Source organism: Gobio gobio, assembly GCF_949357685.1.
Source record: "Gobio gobio genome assembly, chromosome: 16".
Taxonomy (NCBI): domain Eukaryota; kingdom Metazoa; phylum Chordata; class Actinopteri; order Cypriniformes; family Gobionidae; genus Gobio; species Gobio gobio.
The window spans coordinates 53,865,592-53,885,667 of record NC_137109.1 but is presented as its reverse complement, the minus strand read 5'-3'; the positions used below and the strand labels follow the sequence as shown (position 1 = coordinate 53,885,667).

Genomic DNA, 20,076 nt, shown 5'->3' with positions numbered 1-20,076 from the left:
TTTTTCTAGTATGTTTTAACCAAATGCTAACATGATTAGCATGTTGCTAGAATAATGCTAACACAATTAGCATTATGCTATCATTATGTTAACATGATTAGCATTTTGTTAGCATTAATGCTAGCACATTTTGACTTGTTATTATCATGTTCTAACCCTAAGCTAAACACTATTAGCATTTAGCTATTCACTGCTAGCATGTGTAGCATGTTGAAAGTCCAGTTTGCTAGCATGAGCCAAAAGACCCAACCCCCACGTCTCTATGATGTTTTGATGCAGAGATATAGGCCTTGTTAAATGGTTGCTAGGGTACTCTGTTTGGTTGCTATGGAGTGGCGTGGCAGCTGCCAATGATGATACTCCAGAGGCTGCTTGTCAATATGAATGATATAAACCAATCCCCATGCCTCTATGACATTCAGATTAAAAGATATAGCTCTTTGGATTTGGGTCTCTAGGGTGCTTGATAATGGTTGCTAGGGCGTGGCTAGGAAGTGTTGAAGGTGATTTGTGATTGGCTGTTGATGTCCCGAGTCAAACAAACCCACCCTCGTGTTTCTATGACACTTCTATCCAAAGATATCCCTTTGATGTTTTTCAATGGAAGTCTATGGGATCAGTTGCCAGGGAGCTCTAAATGGTTGCTAGGGCGTGGCTTGATAGCTTCACGATGACCCAGAGATAGTGATTGGTTGGCTGAGTAAATTGATAATAAGCCGGTCGATTTGACGCCTGATTAGTGGGTCTGTGACAAACGGTGTGGGAGGAAATTTTGTCCAGAAGAAGAATAATAAGTGTGGAGAATAACAATAGAGATGCCTTGCTACCGCTAATACCACTAATCAGTTCATTGTGTCAAATACTTTAATGAATTTATTTCCTCAAGACGCCTAATTTTAATTGTGACCAATGGCAAAGACCAGCAGATGCAATGTATCAGTGTAAATGATGTGACTCGTGTCCAGTTGTCTTGAACTAAACAGTGAACTGTAATCTCACTGTAACTGTACAGTATAATGATACTGACTGTAGTTTCTCCAGCTGTGATTGTGGGTTCATCAGTAGATCACTGAGGCTTCTCACTCCAGAGTCTCCTAGTTTATTCCAGCTCAGGTCCAGCTCTCTCAGGTGTGATGGGTTTGATCTCAGAGCTGAAGTCACAGCAGAACAACCTTCATCTGTCATATCACAGTCTCTTAACCTACATTGAGAGAAATGAGAGAACTCTTTATTCTGTAAAGTTATAGCATCTTCATAAATGTAGTGTGAACTCAGGCTATTGATGAGATATTGAGTTCTTCACCTCAATCTCTCCAGTTTACAGTGAGAATCCTCCAGTGCGTCACATAAGGGCTTCACTCCAGAGTCTCCTAGTTTATTCCAGCTCAGGTCCAGCTCTCTCAGGTGTGATGGGTTTGATCTCAGAGCTGAAGTCAGGATGAGACACTGTTTCTCTGTAATACTGCAGTAACTCAGACTGAAGACAGAAAGAGAAAAGACAATAGCTCAGATCTGTGATGATGATCTTATTAAAGACATACAGTGGTCATATAGTCTATAGTTCCCATAATCTGCTTGTAATCGTGTCACTAGTTCTGTGTGCTGGAAACTGATGTTTCTTCTCTTTCTTTTTTAAAACTTTAAAACTATTTATTTTGTGTCTCTTTTGTTTATTGTAGCAACCGATTCAAATCTCATGATATTTCTGCAGAACAACATGTACACAACTAGAATGTATATTTCCTGAAGAAAATGTGAGTGGTGCTTGCAGTGGCAAAAAAAAAACAGTTAGCATTTTGCTAGCAAGATGTTAACATGATAAGCATGTTGTTAGCATTATGCTAACACAATTAACATGATGTTAACATGATTAGCTAGCATGATTAGCATGATGTTAGCATTAATGCTAACACGATTAACATGATGTTAGCATGATTAGCTAACATGAGTAGCATGATGTTAGCATGATGCTAACACAATTAGCATGTTGTTAACATTATGTTAACACGATTAGCATGATGTGAGTATTATGCTAACACGATTAACATGATGTTAACATGATTAGCTAACATGAGTAGCATGATGTTAGCATTATGCTAACACAATTAGCATGTTGTTAGCATTATGTTAACACGATTAGCATGATGTTAACATAATGCTAACAAGATTAGCATGATGTTAACATGATTAGATAACACGATTGGCATTATGTTAGCATGATTAGCTAAGACGATTAGCATGATGTTAACATGATTAGGTTACATGTTTAGCATGTTTTGCTACCATAATGCTAACATGATTAGCATGTTTTTAACAACATTGCTAACACAATTAGCTTTTTTTAGCATGATGATAACACAATTAACATGTTGCTAGCAATATGCTAACATGATTAGCATTTTTTGCTAGTATGTTTTAACCAAATGCTAACATGATTAGCATGTTGCTAGAATAATGCTAACACAATTAGCATTATGCTATCATTATGTTAACATGATTAGCATTTTGTTAGCATTAATGCTAGCACATTTTGACTTGTTATTATCATGTTCTAACCCTAAGCTAAACACTATTAGCATTTAGCTATTCACTGCTAGCATGTGTAGCATGTTGAAAGTCCAGTTTGCTAGCATGAGCCAAAAGACCCAACCCCCACGTCTCTATGATGTTCTGATGCAGAGATATAGGCCTTGTTAAATGGTTGCTAGGGTACTCTGTTTGGTTGCTATGGAGTGGTGTGGCAGCTGCCAATGATGATACTCCAGAGGCTGCTTGTCAATATGAATGATATAAAACAATCCCCATGCCTCTATGACATTCAGATTAAAAGATATAGCTCTTTGGATTTGGGTCTCTAGGGTGCTTGATAATGGTTGCTAGGGCGTGGCTAGGAAGTGTTGAAGGTGATTTGTGATTGGCTGTTGATGTCCCGAGTCAAACAAACCCACCCTCGTGTTTCTATGACACTTCTATCCAAAGATATCCCTTTGATGTTTTTCAATGGAAGTCTATGGGATCAGTTGCCAGGGAGCTCTAAATGGTTGCTAGGGCGTGGCTTGATAGCTTCACGATGACCCAGAGATAGTGATTGGTTGGCTGAGTAAATTGATAATAAGCCGGTTGATTTGACGCCTGATTAGTGGGTCTGTGACAAACGGTGTGGGAGGAAATTTTGTCCAGAAGAAGAATAATAAGTGTGGAGAATAACAATAGAGATGCCTTGATACCGCTAATACCACTAATCAGTTCATTGTGTCAAATACTTTAAATGAAATGATTTACTCAAGACGCCTAATTTTAATTGTGACCAATGGCAAAGACCAGCAGATGCAATGCTTCAGTGTAAATGATGTGACTCGTGTCCAGTTGTCTTGAACTAAACAGTGAACTGTAATCTCACTGTAACTGTACAGTATAATGATACTGACTGTAGTGTCTCCAGCTGTGATTGTGGGTTCATCAGTAGATCACTGAGGCTTCTCACTCCAGAGTCTCCTAGTTTATTCAGACTCAGGTCCAGCTCTCTCAGGTGTGATGGGTTTGATCTCAGAGCTGAAGTCACAGCAGAACAACCTTCATCTGTCATATCACAGTATCTTAACCTACATTGAGAGAAATGAGAAAACTCTTTATTCTGTAAAGTTATAGCATCTTCATAAATGTAGTGTGAACTCAGGCTATTCATGAGATCTTGAGTTCTTCACCTCAATCTCTCCAGTTTACAGTGAGAATCCTCCAGTGCGGCACATAAGGGCTTCACTCCAGAGTCTCCTAGTTTATTCACACTCAGGTCCAGCTCTCTCAGGTGTGATGGGTTTGATCTCAGAGCTGAAGTCAGGATGAGACACTGTTTCTCTGTAATTCTGCAGTAACTCAGACTGAAGACAGAAAGAGAAAAGACAATACTAAGATCATCATCACAGATCTGAGCTAAAGACATACAGTGGTCACTAAATTTTTCAACTAAATATCCAAATAAATCTAATTATTAAACTAAATTAACTATATAAACTAAATTACTGATCTAATTACTGATCTAATGCCCACACTATCACTGTATGATAATTGAAATGAGCTGATGACATCAGTGTTTTCTCCAGAGCGGCTGAATCAGATTCTGTTGCATTATTTTCCTGTTTAACACTGCGAAGCTGCTTTGAAACAATCTGCATTGTGAAAAGCACTGTATAAATAAAGTTGAAAAAAAAAAGTCTATAGTTCCCATAATCTGCTTGTAATCGTGTCACTAGTTCTGTGTGCTGGAAACTGATGTTTCTTCTCTTTCTTTTTTAAAACTTTTAAACTATTTCTCTTTTGTCTCTTTTGTTTATTGTAGCAGCAGATTCAAATCTCATGATATTTCTGCAGAACAATATGTACACAATCAGTTCATTGTTTCAAATACTTTAAATGAAATGATTTACTCAAGACGCCTAATTTGAATTGTGACCAATGGCAAAGACCAGCAGATGCAATGCTTCAGTGTAAATGATGTGACTCGTGTCCAGTTGTCTTGAACTAAACAGTGAACTGTAATCTCACTGTAACTGTACAGTATAATGATACTGACTGTAGTGTCTCCAGCTGTGATTGTGGGTTCATCAGTAGATCACTGAGGTTTCTCACTCCAGAGTCTCCTAGTGTATTCCAGCTCAGGTCCAGCTCTCTCAGGTGTGATGGGTTTGATCTCAGAGCTGAAGTCACAGCAGAACAACCTTCATCTGCCATATCACAGCAGCTTAACCTACATTTAGAGAGATGAGAAAACTCTTTATTCTGTAAAGTTATAGCATCTTCATAAATGTAGTGTGAACTCAGGCTATTGATGAGATATTGAGTTCTTCACCTCAATGTCTCCAGTTTACAGTGAGAATCCTCCAGTACGGCACATAAGGGCTTCACTCCAGAGTCTCCTAGTTTATTCCAGCTCAGGTCCAGATCTCTCAGGTGTGATGGGTTTGATCTCAGAGCTGAAGTCAGGATGAGACACTGTTTCTCTGTAATACTGCAGTAACTCAGACTGAAGACAGAAAGAGAAAAGACAATAGCTCAGATCTGTGATGATGATCTTATTAAAGACATACAGTGCTCATATAGTCTATAGTTCCCATAATCTGCTTGTAATCGTGTCACTAGTTCTGTGTGCTGGAAACTGATGTTTCTTCTCTTTCTTTTTTAAAACTTTAAAACTATTTATTTTGTGTCTCTTTTGTTTATTGTAGCAACCGATTCAAATCTCATGATATTTCTGCAGAACAACATGTACACAACTAGAATGTATATTTCCTGAAGAAAATGTGAGTGGTGCTTGCAGTGGCAAAAAAAAACAGTTAGCATTTTGCTAGCAAGATGTTAACATGATTAGCATGTTGTTAGCATTATGCTAACACAATTAACATGATGTTAACATGATTAGCTAACATGATTAGCATGATGTTAGCATTAATGCTAACACGATTAACATGATGTTAGCATGATTAGCTAACATGAGTAGCATGATGTTAGCATGATGCTAACACAATTAGCATGTTGTTAACATTATGTTAACACGATTAGCATGATGTGAGTATTATGCTAACACGATTAACATGATGTTAACATGATTAGCTAACATGAGTAGCATGATGTTAGCATAATGTTAACACAATTAGCATGTTGTTAGCATTATGTTAACACGATTAGCATGATGTTAACATAATGCTAACACGATTAGCATGATGTTAACATGATTAGATAACACGATTGGCATTATGTTAGTATGATTAGCTAAGACGATTAGCATGATGTTAACATGATTAGGTTACATGTTTAGCATGTTTTGCTACCATAATGCTAACATGATTAGCATGTTTTTAACAACATTGCTAACACAATTAGCTTTTTTTAGCATGATGATAACACAATTAACATGTTGCTAGCAATATGCTAACATGATTAGCATTTTTTGCTAGTATGTTTTAACCAAATGCTAACATGATTAGCATGTTGTTAGAATAATGCTAACACAATTAGCATTATGCTATCATTATGTTAACATGATTAGCATTTTGTTAGCATTAATGCTAGCACATTTTGACTTGTTATTATCATGTTCTAACCCTAAGCTAAACACTATTAGCATTTAGCTATTCACTGCTAGCATGTGTAGCATGTTGAAAGTCCAGTTTGCTAGCATGAGCCAAAAGACCCAACCCCCACGTCTCTATGATGTTCTGATGCAGAGATATAGGCCTTGTTAAATGGTTGCTAGGGTACTCTGTTTGGTTGCTATGGAGTGGTGTGGCAGCTGCCAATGATGATACTCCAGAGGCTGCTTGTCAATATGAATGAAATAAACCAATCCCCATGCCTCTATGACATTCAGATTAAAAGATATAGCTCTTTGGATTTGGGTCTCTAGGGTGCTTGATAATGGTTACTAAGGCGTGGCTAGGAAGTGTTGAAGGTGATTTGTGATTGGCTGTTGATGTCCCGAGTCAAACAAACCCACCCTCGTGTTTCTATGACACTTCTATCCAAAGATATCCCTTTGATGTTTTTCAATGGAAGTCTATGGGATCAGTTGCCAGGGAGCTCTAAATGGTTGCTAGGGCGTGGCTTGATAGCTTCACGATGACCCAGAGATAGTGATTGGTTGGCTGAGTAAATTGATAATAAGCCGGTTGATTTGACGCCTGATTATTGGGTCTGTGACAAACGGTGTGGGAGGAAATTTTGTCCAGAAGAAGAATAATAAGTGTGGAGAATAACAATAGAGATGCCTTGATACCGCTAATACCACTAATCAGTTCATTGTGTCAAATACTTTAATGAATTTATTTCCTCAAGACGCCTAATTTTAATTGTGACCAATGGCAAAGACCAGCAGATGCAATGTATCAGTGTAAATGATGTGACTCGTGTCCAGTTGTCTTGAACTAAACAGTGAACTGTAATCTCACTGTAACTGTACAGTATAATGATACTGACTGTAGTTTCTCCAGCTGTGATTGTGGGTTCATCAGTAGATCACTGAGGCTTCTCACTCCAGAGTCTCCTAGTTTATTCAGACTCAGGTCCAGCTCTCTCAGGTGTGATGGGTTTGATCTCAGAGCTGAAGTCACAGCAGAACAACCTTCATCTGCCATATCACAGCAGATTAACCTACATTGAGAGAGATGAGAAAACTCTTTATTCTGTAAAGTTATAGCATCTTCATAAATGTAGTGTGAACTCAGGCTATTGATGAGATATTGAGTTCCTCACCTCAATCTCTCCAGTTTACAGTGAGAATCCTCCAGTACGGCACATAAGGGCTTCACTCCAGAGTCTCCTAGTTTATTCCAGCTCAGGTCCAGCTCTCTCAGGTGTGATGGGTTTGATCTCAGAGCTGAAGTCAGGATGAGACACTGTTTCTCTGTAAAACTGCAGTAACTCAGACTGAAGACAGAAAGAGAAAAGACAATACTAAGATCATCATCACAGATCTGAGCTAAAGACATACAGTGGTCACTAAATTTTTCAACTAAATATCCAAATAAATCTAATTATTAAACTAAATTAACTATATAAACTAAATTACTGATCTAATTACTGATCTAATGCCCACACTATCACTGTATGATAATTGAAATGAGCTGATGACATCAGTGTTTTCTCCAGAGCGGCTGAATCAGATTCTGTTGCATTATTTTCCTGTTTAACACTGTAAAGCTGCTTTGAAACAATCTGCATTGTGAAAAGCACTGTATAAATAAAGTTGGAAAAAAAAGTCTATAGTTCCCATAATCTGCTTGTAATCGTGTCACTAGTTCTGTGTGCTGGAAACTGATGTTTCTTCTCTTTCTTTTTTAAAACTTTTAAACTATTTCTCTTTTGTCTCTTTTGTTTATTGTAGCAGCAGATTCAAATCTCATGATATTTCTGCAGAACAATATGTACACAATCAGTTCATTGTTTCAAATACTTTAAATGAAATGATTTACTCAAGACGCCTAATTTGAATTGTGACCAATGGCAAAGACCAGCAGATGCAATGCTTCAGTGTAAATGATGTGACTCGTGTCCAGTTGTCTTGAACTAAACAGTGAACTGTAATCTCACTGTAACTGTACAGTATAATGATACTGACTGTAGTGTCTCCAGCTGTGATTGTGGGTTCATCAGTAGATCACTGAGGCTTCTCACTCCAGAGTCTCCTAGTTTATTCAGACTCAGGTCCAGCTCTCTCAGGTGTGATGGGTTTGATCTCAGAGCTGAAGTCACAGCAGAACAACCTTCATCTGCCATATCACAGCAGCTTAACCTACATTTAGAGAGATGAGAAAACTCTTTATTCTGTAAAGTTATAGCATCTTCATAAATGTAGTGTGAACTCAGGCTATTGATGAGATATTGAGTTCTTCACCTCAATGTCTCCAGTTTACAGTGAGAATCCTCCAGTACGGCACATAGGGGCTTCACTCCAGAGTCTCCTAGTTTATTCACACTCAGCTCCAGCTCTCTCAGGTGTGATGGGTTTGATCTCAGAGCTGAAGTCAGGATGAGACACTGTTTCTCTGTAAAACTGCAGTAACTCAGACTGAAGACAGAAAGAGAAAAGACAATAGCTCAGATCTGTGATGATCAAACTGAACTTTTAAAGGATTTATTCAGACAGTAATTCATCAATCCATCATTTGAAAGTCAAATTTGTAATTCTCTACAACAGTATTTTTCATCTCAGAAGTGTCATAAAGTTCTAGTTTACACATTAACTTCAGATGAACTTGAAGACTGGTTCTTTCATGTCAACTTCACCCTATGGTTTGCTCACTGGGCAAATGTGTTCAGGTCTGTTGTTCTCACACATATGTTTACTAGGGATGCACAATATTATCTGCACGACAAATCGGCTGATAAATGCTTAAAATATAAAAATATGAAAGAATTATGCCGATATGCCTTGGCGATATGATAACGTGTTGATATGCGCCTGCAATAACTATAATAACTGCTATAGCAATAAGATCATGTCAGCACGCTAATTCTTGAAGTGAAAACAAGAAATACAAATACATCGCACGTACAGTGATTTATATTAACAATTTTTAAATGCTGTCTTGAATTTGTGAATGCGCGTACTGAAGGACGTGACCGTCATCGCAAGGTTGCCAGGTTTTCATAATAAAACTAGCCCAAAACAAGCTCAGAACTAGCCCAAAACTAGCCCAAAACAAGCCCAAAACTAGCCCAAAACAAGCCCAAAACAAGCCCAAAACTAGCCCAAAACAAGCCCAAAACAAGCCCAATCGCGTCTCCTACCGCGCAGCCTCCACAGCAGCAGAAGTTCCTCCAGGTCCTCGTGCCCGCCTCTAGAATGTTAGATATACTGTATATGTAGTGGGGTTTAGCGCTGTTTTTACAGTAATAAAATGAAAAGTAAAATTACACAAATAAATTGAAGTTACTTCTTATTCTGAATAAATAAAGCAGTAATTATGTCATAAATCACAAGCATGACACTTGTGAATTAAATACTTTTATTCATCTGTAATAAGATTTTTATGAAATGGATGATGAAAAATAATTCACGGAGCTCTAAAATAATTGTAGAATGTTTTATTTGAAGCTGAAGCTAAAGACGGCATCAGCTGAAGTCATGCCAAAATACAGTATTTAGGTACACCTGCATCTGTCTGGGGTGAAAGATCACTGACTTTATTATTATTTTCAGAACTTTTAATATACTCTTATTATAAAAATAACTTTATTAACATTTATTTATCTTTAACAAGTATCCTTTTAGTCAGGAGACCTCAGAAATCTGAAACCACAATCAAAAATAAAAGTTTTTGCTCAAAATGGTGTCGTTTCCAAACAAAGGGAAAAAATAAACGTATATCGGCATCGGCCAAAATATCGGCATATCGGATATTGGCAAAAATCCAATATCGCGCATCCCTAATTTTGACACAATCTCTCTACCACCAATACGAATGAAAGATGTTCATGACATCATCCTGCTCTAGAATCTGAAGCTTCCCGCCTCGTAAATGATAACAGATGCTGAGACTGCATCTGAAATCCGTCACTCGTTCACTCATTCACTATCTCCTATACAGTGAAGGGCATATATAGTGCACTATATAGAGGATAGTGAACAATTCAGACAGTAAATATGCTTTCTATTAGAGAGACTGAAGTGTGGCTTCACATCAGTGTCACATGATTCAGAGACAGAGATAGCACAGTGTGTCATATCAAAAATCATATCATATATATCATATATCATATCATATCATAAAGTGTATCATATGAACGAGTCGGCACAGACCACAAAACAAACACAAAATGCTGTATTTTAAAGCAATATGGAGATCAAACAACAAGCGGTTAGACAGCCTCTGCATTAGAAACAGCCCTGATGAGAAGAGATGAGCTCTTTACAGCACATTAGCATGATTATGATCATCACTGTTTTACTGTAACAGATCAATGTGAATTCAGAAGGGGGAATCTTGTAGACACGCTCTAACTTCCTGTTTCAGTGGAAATGACATCATCACATTGAATAATGCGGCACTTCAGTGAGGCTTTAAAAAATGAGCCGCCCTAAATTTAAGTAAATGTAGATGTGAAATATAATATTTTGAAATGAAGGTACAGGTCCTCGCGCGCCACAGGGCCCAGGTCCTCGCGCGCCACAGGGCCCAGGTCCTCGCGCGCCACAGGGCCCAGGTCCTCGCGCGCCACAGGGCCCAGGTCCTCGCGCGCCACAGGGCCCAGGTCCTCGCGCGCCACAGGGCCCAGGTCCTCGCGCGCCACAGGGCCCAGGTCCTCGCGCGCCACAGGGTCCAGGTCCTCGCGCGCCACAGGGTCCAGGTCCTCGCGCGCCACAGGGTCCAGGTCCTCCCGCGCCACAGGGTCCAGGTCCTCCCGCGCCACAGGGTCCAGGTCCACCCGCGCCACAGGGTCCAGGTCCTCCCGCGCCAAAGGGTCCAGGTCGACCCGCGCCACAGGGTCCAGGTCCGCCCACTGGTCCGCCCACGCCACAGGGTCCAGGTCCGCCCACGCCACAGGGTCCAGGTCCGCCCACTGGTCCGCCCACGCCACAGGGTCCAGGTCCGCCCACTGGTCCGCCCACGCCACAGGGTCCAGGTCCGCCCACTGGTCCGCCCACGCCACAGGGTCCAGGTCCGCCCACTGGTCCGCCCACGCCACAGGGTCCAGGTCCGCCCACTGGTCCGCCCACGCCACAGGGTCCAGGTCCGCCCACTGGTCCGCCCACGCCACAGGGTCCAGGTCCGCCCACGCCACAGGGTCCAGATCCGCCCACTGGTCCACCCACGCCACAGGGTCCAGGTCCGCCCACTGGTCCAACCACGCCACAGGGTCCAGGTCCGCCCACGCCACAGGGTCCAGGTCCGCCCACGCCACAGGGTCCAGGTCCGCACACTGGTCCGCCCACGCCTGAGGGTCCGGGTCCTCCCACGCCACAGGGTCCGGGTCCGCCCGCGCCTGAGGGTCCGGGTCCGCCCGCGCCACAGGGTCCGGGTCCTCCCGCGCCACAGGGTCCGGGTCCTCCCGCGCCACAGGGTCCGGGTCCTCCCGCGCCACAGGGTCCGGGTCCTCCCGCGCCACAGGGTCCGGGTCCTCCCGCGCCACAGGGTCCGGGTCCGGGTCCTCCCGCGCCACAGGGTCCGGGTCCGGGTCCTCCCGAGCCACAGGGTCCGGGTCCTCCCGCGCCACAGGGTCCGGGTCCTCCCGCGCCACAGGGTCCAGGTCCTCCCGCGCCACAGGGTCCAGGTCCGCCCACTGGTCCGCCCACGCCACAGAGTCCAGGTCCGCCCACGCTACAGGGTCCAGGTCCGCCCACTGGTCCACCCACGCCTGAGGGTCCAGGTCCTCCCACGCCACAGGGTCCAGGTCCGCCCGCGCCTGAGGGTCCAGGTCCGCCCGCACCACAGGGTCCAGGTCCGCCCGCGCCTGAGGGTCCAGGTCCGCCCGCGCCACAGGGTCCAGGTCCTCCCGCGCCACAGGGTGCAGGTCCTCCCGCGCCACAGGGTGCAGGTCCTCCCGCGCCACAGGGTGCAGGTCCTCCCGCGCCACAGGGTGCAGGTCCTCCCGCGCCACAGGGTGCAGGTCCTCCCGCGCCACAGGGTGCAGGTCCTCCCGCGCCACAGGGTGCAGGTCCTCCCGCGCCACAGGGTCCTGGTCCGCCCGCGCCACAGGGTCCAGGTCCTCCCACGCCACAGGGTCCTGGTCCGCCAACGCCACAGGGTCCAGGTCCGCCCACTGGTCAGCCCACGCCACAGGGTCCAGGTCCGCCCACGCCACAGGGTCCAGGTCCGCCCACTGGTCCGCCCACGCCTGAGGGTCCAGGTCCTCCCGCGCCACAGGGTCCAGGTCCTCCCGCGCCTGAGGGTCCAGGTCCGCCCGCACCACAGGGTCCAGGTCCTCCCGCGCCACAGGGTCCATGTCCTCCCGCGCCACAGGGTCCATGTCCTCCCGCGCCACAGGGTCCAGGTCCTCCCGCGCCACAGGGTCCAGGTCCACCCACGCCACAGGATCCAGGTCCTCCCGCGCCACAGGGTCCAGGTCCGCCCGCGTCACAGGGTCCAGGTCCGCCCACTGGTCAGCCCACGCCACAGGGTCCAGGTCCGCCCATGCCACAGGGTCCAGGTCCGCCCACTGGTCCGCCCACGCCTGAGGGTCCAGGTCCTCCCGTGCCACAGGGTCCAGGTCCGCCCGCGCCACAGGGTCCAGGTCCTCCCGCGCCACAGGGTCCAGGTCCTCCCGCGCCACAGGGTCCAGGTCCTCCCGCGCCACAGGGTCCAGGTCCTCCCGCGCCACAGGGTCCAGGTCCTCCCGCGCCACAGGGTCCAGGTCCTCCCGCGCCACAGGGTCCAGGTCCTCCCGCGCCACAGGGTCCAGGTCCTCCCGCGCCACAGGGTCCTGGTCCGCCCGCGCCACAGGGTCCAGGTCCGTCCACTGGTCCGCCCACGCCACAGGGTCCAGGTCCTCCCGCGCCACAGGGTCCAGGTCCTCCCGCGCCACAGGGTCCAGGTCCGCTCACTGGTCCGCCCACGCCACAGGGTCCAGGTCCGCCCACGCCACAGGGTCCAGGTCCACCCACGCCTGAGGGTCCAGGTCCTCCCGCGCCACAGGGTCCAGGTCCACCCACGCCACAGGATCCAGGTCCTCCCGCGCCACAGGGTCCAGGTCCTCCCACGCCACAGGGTCCAGGTCCTCCCGCGCCACAGGGTCCAGGTCCTCCCGCGCCACAGGGTCCTGGTCCGCCCGCGCCACAGGGTCCAGGTCCTCCCGCGCCACAGGGTCCTGGTCCGCCCACGCCACAGGGTCCAGGTCCGCCCACTGGTCCGCCCATGCCTGAGGGTCCAGGTCCTCCCGCGCCACAGGGTCCAGGTCCTCCCGCGCCACAGGGTCCAGGTCCTCCCGCGCCACAGGGTCCTGGTCCGCCCGCGCCACAGGGTCCAGGTCCGCCCACGCCACAGGGTCCAGGTCCGCCCAAGCTCCCAGGCCCATCCAGGTCACGTCTGGGTCCGGTGCCCCTGCACGGGCCTGGCCCACCATCCCTCCCCCAAGATCGCCCCCCAAGACTCTTTGTGTTTAGCCTTTTGGTGTTTTGGTTATGTTTGGGTGTCAGGGGCCGCTCATAGAGGGGGGGATCTGTCACAGGGTGTTTTGGTGTTGGTTCATGTTCATTGTTCATGTGTTTAGCTTATCATGTTCTTGGTTATGTTTTAGTGTTTCATGTTCACAGTCTTGTCATGCACTTCCTGGTTTTGTCATGTTTCATTGTCATGTGATTCCCATGCCCTCATGTGTTGTGTCATGTCATTGGCTAATTGTCTCATCACTGTTCACTGGTGTCACTTGTCTTCTCATTAGTCTGTGTATTTAAGCCCTCATGTTTGCCGTGTGTCCTTGACTGTTATTGTCGTTGTAACCTGCTGTGCTGGTGAGTGTTTCTTGGTCAAGTCAAGCCACGTTTATTGTTTGTTTTGCCAAGTCTTTGTTTTATGTTTGGATTTGTAAATAAAAGAACTGCACTTGGGTCCAAATACTTGCCTCGTCAGTGGATAGCGTTACATATATATTGGGCTACAGTCTGGAGCCCTGCGCCCAGATAGACACGGAGTGACTGAACGCAGCTGCGGGTGCAGAATATACTCAGAGTCAGTACTTCCACTACTGCTGGTAGAGTCACATTATTATCATTTCAGTACCGACTTGGTACCGAAGTACCAGTACTTGTGACATGCCTATTAGGGAAATACTTCCAGTATTAGGCAATTATTTGAGGTGGTAGAACAGATTATTCGTGTGACCTCTCTTAGCCAGAGCTGTTGCCCCGACACACACACACACACACACACACACACACAGTATAGTTTGCTGCTGCTCGTCGGACAGCTTAAATCTGAACCAAGTCCAAATAATGGATGTTGCACCGGTCTTTCACCAGCTCATCCGTTTCGCTTTCAGCCGTTTACTCAAGATGACGAATACAATGATGCGTTGCAGCTCGTGGCTCTAACTTTTGCGGGTAGATTGCATCATCAACATGCATTATCACGATAGAATTAAAATCTTGTATCGTTTATATTGCATATTGTTTATATCGCCCATTACTAATATGTTATGATTAATATCACATTTTTAAATATGGTTTCATTATAAATGTGGTGATTATCTCTAAGGTGGACACCCAACTTAATATATGATGAACTTACAATCTGAATCTAAGCATGTCATGTCAACAAATGTTAAAGTCAGCGGCTGTTTATGATCATGTTAATATGTTTTAAATATGGGCCTTTTGCCCCAAATACCATACTTTACATATTCTTCTGTTATTGAAAAACTGTTGCTTTAATTACCTTGAACAAAACTGACAAACATTAACAAGACCTTTGTTTCAAAATATATTCCATAATTTTAGCGATTCTTATTTGCTACTTAAACCTACAACATTTTTAAAACATCACAATTAGATCAAATGAGCGCAGAATCATCTTTGCGCTGCTGCCTGAGATCGGTCAAAGATCAGACACATTTCCACGAGCATCTTGAAAAGCGGATGTTAAGGAAAGTGCTGAGGCAAGTTTGTGTTATCTAGTGGTTTAGAGGAGAATAAAATCAAAGGAGCCTTTAGCCCCGTGGAGCCTTTAGTTTCTAATAGTCATCCGTGTCAATCATCAATAATAACAACAATAAAAATCACTTTTTCTGAGGTTTTCTCAGCTGTGATGTAACATAAGAGCTTCCAAACATGATCAAAATATATTTGTTTCAAAAATTTAAAGGTTTTCTATTAAATGAGACCTTGATATGAGATGCACTTGATTATATCTTGTTTTTTGTAGAGTTATAAGCCATTACTTTTAAGTATGCAACTTAGACATGAAATCATTAAAAACGTGGTTAATTTTAATACACAAATGATACATTATTGTGTTATTGTGGTAGCTGAAAGAAAAACAAAAACTGACTCAAAGAAACTAGGAAAATGGCATTATCCACTACTATAACAAAACATTAGAAGTAATGTGACATTTTCAAGCTTTAAAATTAGGGATGCACCGAATCCAGGATTCGGGTTCAGATTCGGCAGAATATTGGGCTTTTTGACGAGGTTCGGTTTCTGCCTAGGCTTGAGAACCCTAGGCTTGCACTATGCGCGCCCCGCTGGTCGAACGTAATGACGCCACCGTTGAAAGTGAAAATTAAACTCATGAACAGAAAACGTGGCAGTAGCTACTTTAAGTCAAAAGAAGGCGATTCAAGCCGAGCTACATGTTAAATTTGCAATGCCGATTTGTCTCGTGATGACAAGGACCCTAAACAACAGCCGCTGTTAAAACATTTGCGTATGAAACATCCGAGAGGATACGAGTTGTGCATGAAGGAAGCTACAGACAGCAGCCAAAATGTATTTTATTTTACCGTGAAAACAGCCGCATATAGACCATATAGATTTTTCACTTAAATAATTATCAAATTAAGATGACAAAACGAAAATACATGGAATCCGTAAGCTTTGAAGAACCGGAATTGTTTTTTTTTTTGGTCAAATAAAAATAGAAGGCCTAGGGTACCTCAATCCACGCCTTGTATGTTATTTGTTTGTTTTTTAAGCAACATGTCTAAGTGATGTGGGTTAGTCTGGAGCGCAGCCTGTTGACAGTTAAACCCGCGGCTGAAAACAACCTCAATCCTTCTGTCTCCGCAGTGCGCGAGCTTCCAATGACAGCGCGCGCGCGTGAGCTTCCTGCGCTCTCCGTTGTGCTGTTCTTTGAAACGACAGTGGACGACTCTGGGTAATTTTTCTATAAACCATCAGGAAACAGCGGCAAGAAGAACATAGGCGACAATGTTTACTTTAGTAATCTTGACCAAAACCACCCTATTAAAAGCCTTAAACAAGGCTTCAGATGGACCTGATGTCCCGGGCATACAGAGATAACGCCTCGCTAGAGCGGTGCACCGTTCATTTGCTCTCCACCAGTCAGAGCTTGTACTAATGCTGTATTTTTCTGTTGAAATGGTCCCGCACAGTAAGCTTTCCATTGCTTCATTTTGCGAGATATATCTGGTTTGTGGTTGCACATGTCGACGCGCTCCGTGAGTGAACAAATAACGCTATACAGCATATTTTTCTTAACCATGCATCAAAAAAAAAAAAAAAAAAAAAAATTAAAAACATTTAATACTATCAGTTAAACGGTTTAATCGGTCAAAGTTCTTACTTTCGGTTAACGGTTAAATGGTCAATAGCATCCCTACACTGCTGTGGACGTTGTTTACTTCATTAATGTGTTTACTGTGATAATGGCAGTAGGATTCGGTATTCGGTTTCGGATTCGGCCGAATCTTAATCAGTGGATTCGGTATTCGGCCGAACCCCAAAAATCTGGATTTGGTGCATCCCTAATTAAAACACAATCCTCACGTGAGTGTGTTGAGCTGGCAGTGTTTATCCTGCAGTAAAGCAGAGATCTGATTCACTCGTGTGTCTCCTAGATCATGATCACTCAGATTCAGCTCTCTCAGGAGTAACGGGTTTTTACCCACAATTCCTCTCACATACTGACAGGCTTCATCTGCAGCAGGACTCAAAAACCTGCAAAAGGGAAAATTAAGCAAGAATCAATTGAATTAAACATGGTCTAATGAAAAACAGCATTTGATTCTAATGGGAAACATTGTGAAATTGTTTATCTTGAATTGGCATCTGTGCAACACATTTTATTAGTGAAATAATATTTCTATAAACATTTCACCTGCACATTATGTATTATTCCATCCCATCTCACCTCAGAGTCTTCAGTTGACAGTGTGGATCCTGTAGTAAATCACTGAGCTCCTTCACTCCTGATGGTCCAGGATCATTTCCTGTGAGATCCAGCTCTATCAGGTGTGAAGGGTTTGATCTCAGAGCTGAAGCCAGAGCTTTATAACCTTCTTCTGTGATACTGCAGTCTGAGAGTCTAGAGGAAGAAAAAAACTAATGAAGGGAAGGCCAAGTATGGTACCCTTCTGCATTTACCTCATCCAAGTTAGGGCACACATCATAGGAGTAGTGGGCAGCCATTTTTGCCCGGGGAGCCATTGGGGGTTTTGTGCCCCAGTCATTTCCTGCCGGTACTGAGAATCAAGCCTGCAACCTTCAGGTTACCGGTCTGACTCTCTAACCATCAGGCCACAACGGCCCCAAATAAAGTCTTGAATGTAATCAATAACTCATTTAGTGAAAACAAGATTCATTATTTTACCTTATGATATTTATAAATCTAAGTATGCATCACATTACTTTTAAGTATGCCACTTAGACATGAAATCATTAAAAACGGGGTTAATTTTAATACACAAATGATACATTATTGTGTTATTGTGGTTGCTGAAAGAAAAACAAAAACTGACTCAAAGAAATGAGGAAAATGGCATTATCCACTACTATAACAAAACATTAGAAGTAATGTGACATTTTAAAGCATTAAAATTAGGGATGCACCAAATCCAGGATTCGGGTTCGGATTCGGCCGAATATTGGGCTTTTTGACGAGGTTCGGTTTCTGCCGTACGTCAGAATTTTTTTCCACCGAAACCTAGGCTTGCACTATGCGCGCCCTGCTGGTCGAATGTAATGACGCCGCCGTTGAAAGTGAAAATTAAACTCATGAACAGAAAACGTGGCAGTAGCTACTTTAAGTCAAAAGAAGGCGATTCAAGCCAAGCTACATGTTCAATTTGCAATGCCGATTTGTCTCGTGATGACAAGAACCCTAAACAACAGCCGCTGTTAAAACATTTGCGTATGAAACATCCGAGAGAATACGAGTTGTGCATGAAGGAAGCTACAGACAGCAGCCAAAATGTATTTTATTTTACCGTGAAAACAGCCGCATGTAGACCAGATAAAATATAGATAAAAAGAATAAAATACATAGACCTACACTAAATATTTTTCACTTAAATAATTATCAAATTAAGATGACAAAACAAAAATACATGGAATCCCTAAGCTTTGAAGAACCGGAATTGTTTTTTTTTTTGTCAAATAAAAATAGAAGGCCTAGGCTACCTCAATCCACACCTTGTATGTTTTTGTTTGTTTTTTAAGCAACATGTCTAAGTGATGTGGGTTAGTCTGGAGCGCAGCCTGTTGACAGTTAAACCCGCGGCTGAAAACAACCTCAATCCTTCTGTCTCCGCAGTGCGCGAGCTTCCAATGACAGCGCGCGCGCGTGAGCTTCCTGCGCTCTCCGTTGTGCTGTTCTTTGAAACGACAGTGGACGACTCTGGGTAATTTTTCTATAAACCATCAGGAAACAGCGGCAAGAAGAACATAGGCGACAATGTTTACTTTAGTAATCTTGACCAAAACCACCCTATTAAAAGCCTTAAACAAGGCTTCAGATGGACCTGATGTCCCGGGCATACAGAGATAACGCCTCGCTAGAGCGGTGCGCCGTTCATTTGCTCTCCACCAGTCAGAGCTTGTACTAATGCTGTATTTTTCTGTTGAAATGGTCCCGCACAGTAAGCTTTCCATTGCTTCATTTTGCGAGATATATCTGGTTTGTGGTTGCACATGTCGACGCGCTCCGTGAGTGAACAAATAACGCTATACAGCATATTTTTCTTAACCATGCATCAAAAAACAAAACAAAAAAAAAGCATTAAAAACATTTAAACCGTTTAACTGATAGTATTAATCGGTCAAAGTTCTTACTTTCGGTTAAAGGTTAAATGGTCAATAGCATCCCTACACTGCTGTGGACGTTGTTTACTTCATTAATGTGTTTACTGTGATAATGGCAGTAGGATTCGGTATTCGGTTTCGGATTCGGCCGAATCTTAACCAGTGGATTCGGTATTCGGCCGAACCCCAAAAATCTGGATTTGGTGCATCCCTAATTAAAACACAATCCTCACGTGAGTGTGTTGAGCTGGCAGTGTTTATCCTGCAGTAAAGCAGAGATCTGATTCACTCCTGTGTCTCCTAGATCATGATCACTCAGATTCAGCTCTCTCAGGAGTAATGGGTTTTTACCCACAATTCCTCTCACATACTGACAGGCTTCATCTGCAGCAGGACTCAAAAACCTGCAGAAGGGAAAATTAAGCAAGAATCATTTGAATTAAACATGGTCTAATGAAAAACAGCATTTGATTCTAATGAGAAACATTGTGAAATTGTTTATCTTGAATTGGCATCTGTGCAACACATTTTATTAGTGAAATAATATTTCTATAAACATTTCACCTGCACATTATGTATTATTCCATCCCATCTCACCTCAGTGTCTTCAGCTGACAGTGTGGATCCTGTAGTAAATCACTGAGCTCCTTCACTCCTGATGGTCCAGGATCATTTCCTGTGAGATCCAGCTCTATCAGGTGTGAAGGGTTTGATCTCAGAGCTGAAGCCAGAGCTTTATAACCTTCTTCTGTGATACTGCAGTCTGAGAGTCTAGAGGAAGAAAAAAACTAATGAAGTGAAGGCCAAGTATGGTACCCTTCTGCATTTACCTCATCCAAGTTAGGGCACACATCATAGGAGTAGTGGGCAGCCATTTTTGCCCGGGA

The 20,076-nt window shown here is 43.9% G+C and overlaps 1 protein-coding gene across 1 annotated transcript in view; it reads right to left on the bottom strand.

The window, feature by feature from the left end:
• LOC307139994 (uncharacterized protein) overlaps positions 1-20,076 on the bottom strand; it is a 94,927-nt gene that overhangs the window by 23,304 nt on the left and 51,547 nt on the right. The window contains exons 18-31 of the mRNA XM_079839236.1: positions 19,787-19,960; positions 19,423-19,593; positions 17,301-17,474; positions 16,937-17,107; positions 8,387-8,560; positions 8,111-8,284; positions 7,246-7,419; positions 6,970-7,143; positions 4,847-5,020; positions 4,571-4,744; positions 3,705-3,878; positions 3,429-3,602; positions 1,304-1,477; positions 1,028-1,201 (exon numbers count right to left, since the gene is read on the bottom strand). Coding sequence (XP_079695362.1) covers positions 1,028-1,201; positions 1,304-1,477; positions 3,429-3,602; positions 3,705-3,878; positions 4,571-4,744; positions 4,847-5,020; positions 6,970-7,143; positions 7,246-7,419; positions 8,111-8,284; positions 8,387-8,560; positions 16,937-17,107; positions 17,301-17,474; positions 19,423-19,593; positions 19,787-19,960 — 2,430 coding nt within the window. The remainder of the gene's footprint in view (positions 1-1,027; positions 1,202-1,303; positions 1,478-3,428; positions 3,603-3,704; positions 3,879-4,570; positions 4,745-4,846; positions 5,021-6,969; positions 7,144-7,245; positions 7,420-8,110; positions 8,285-8,386; positions 8,561-16,936; positions 17,108-17,300; positions 17,475-19,422; positions 19,594-19,786; positions 19,961-20,076) is intronic.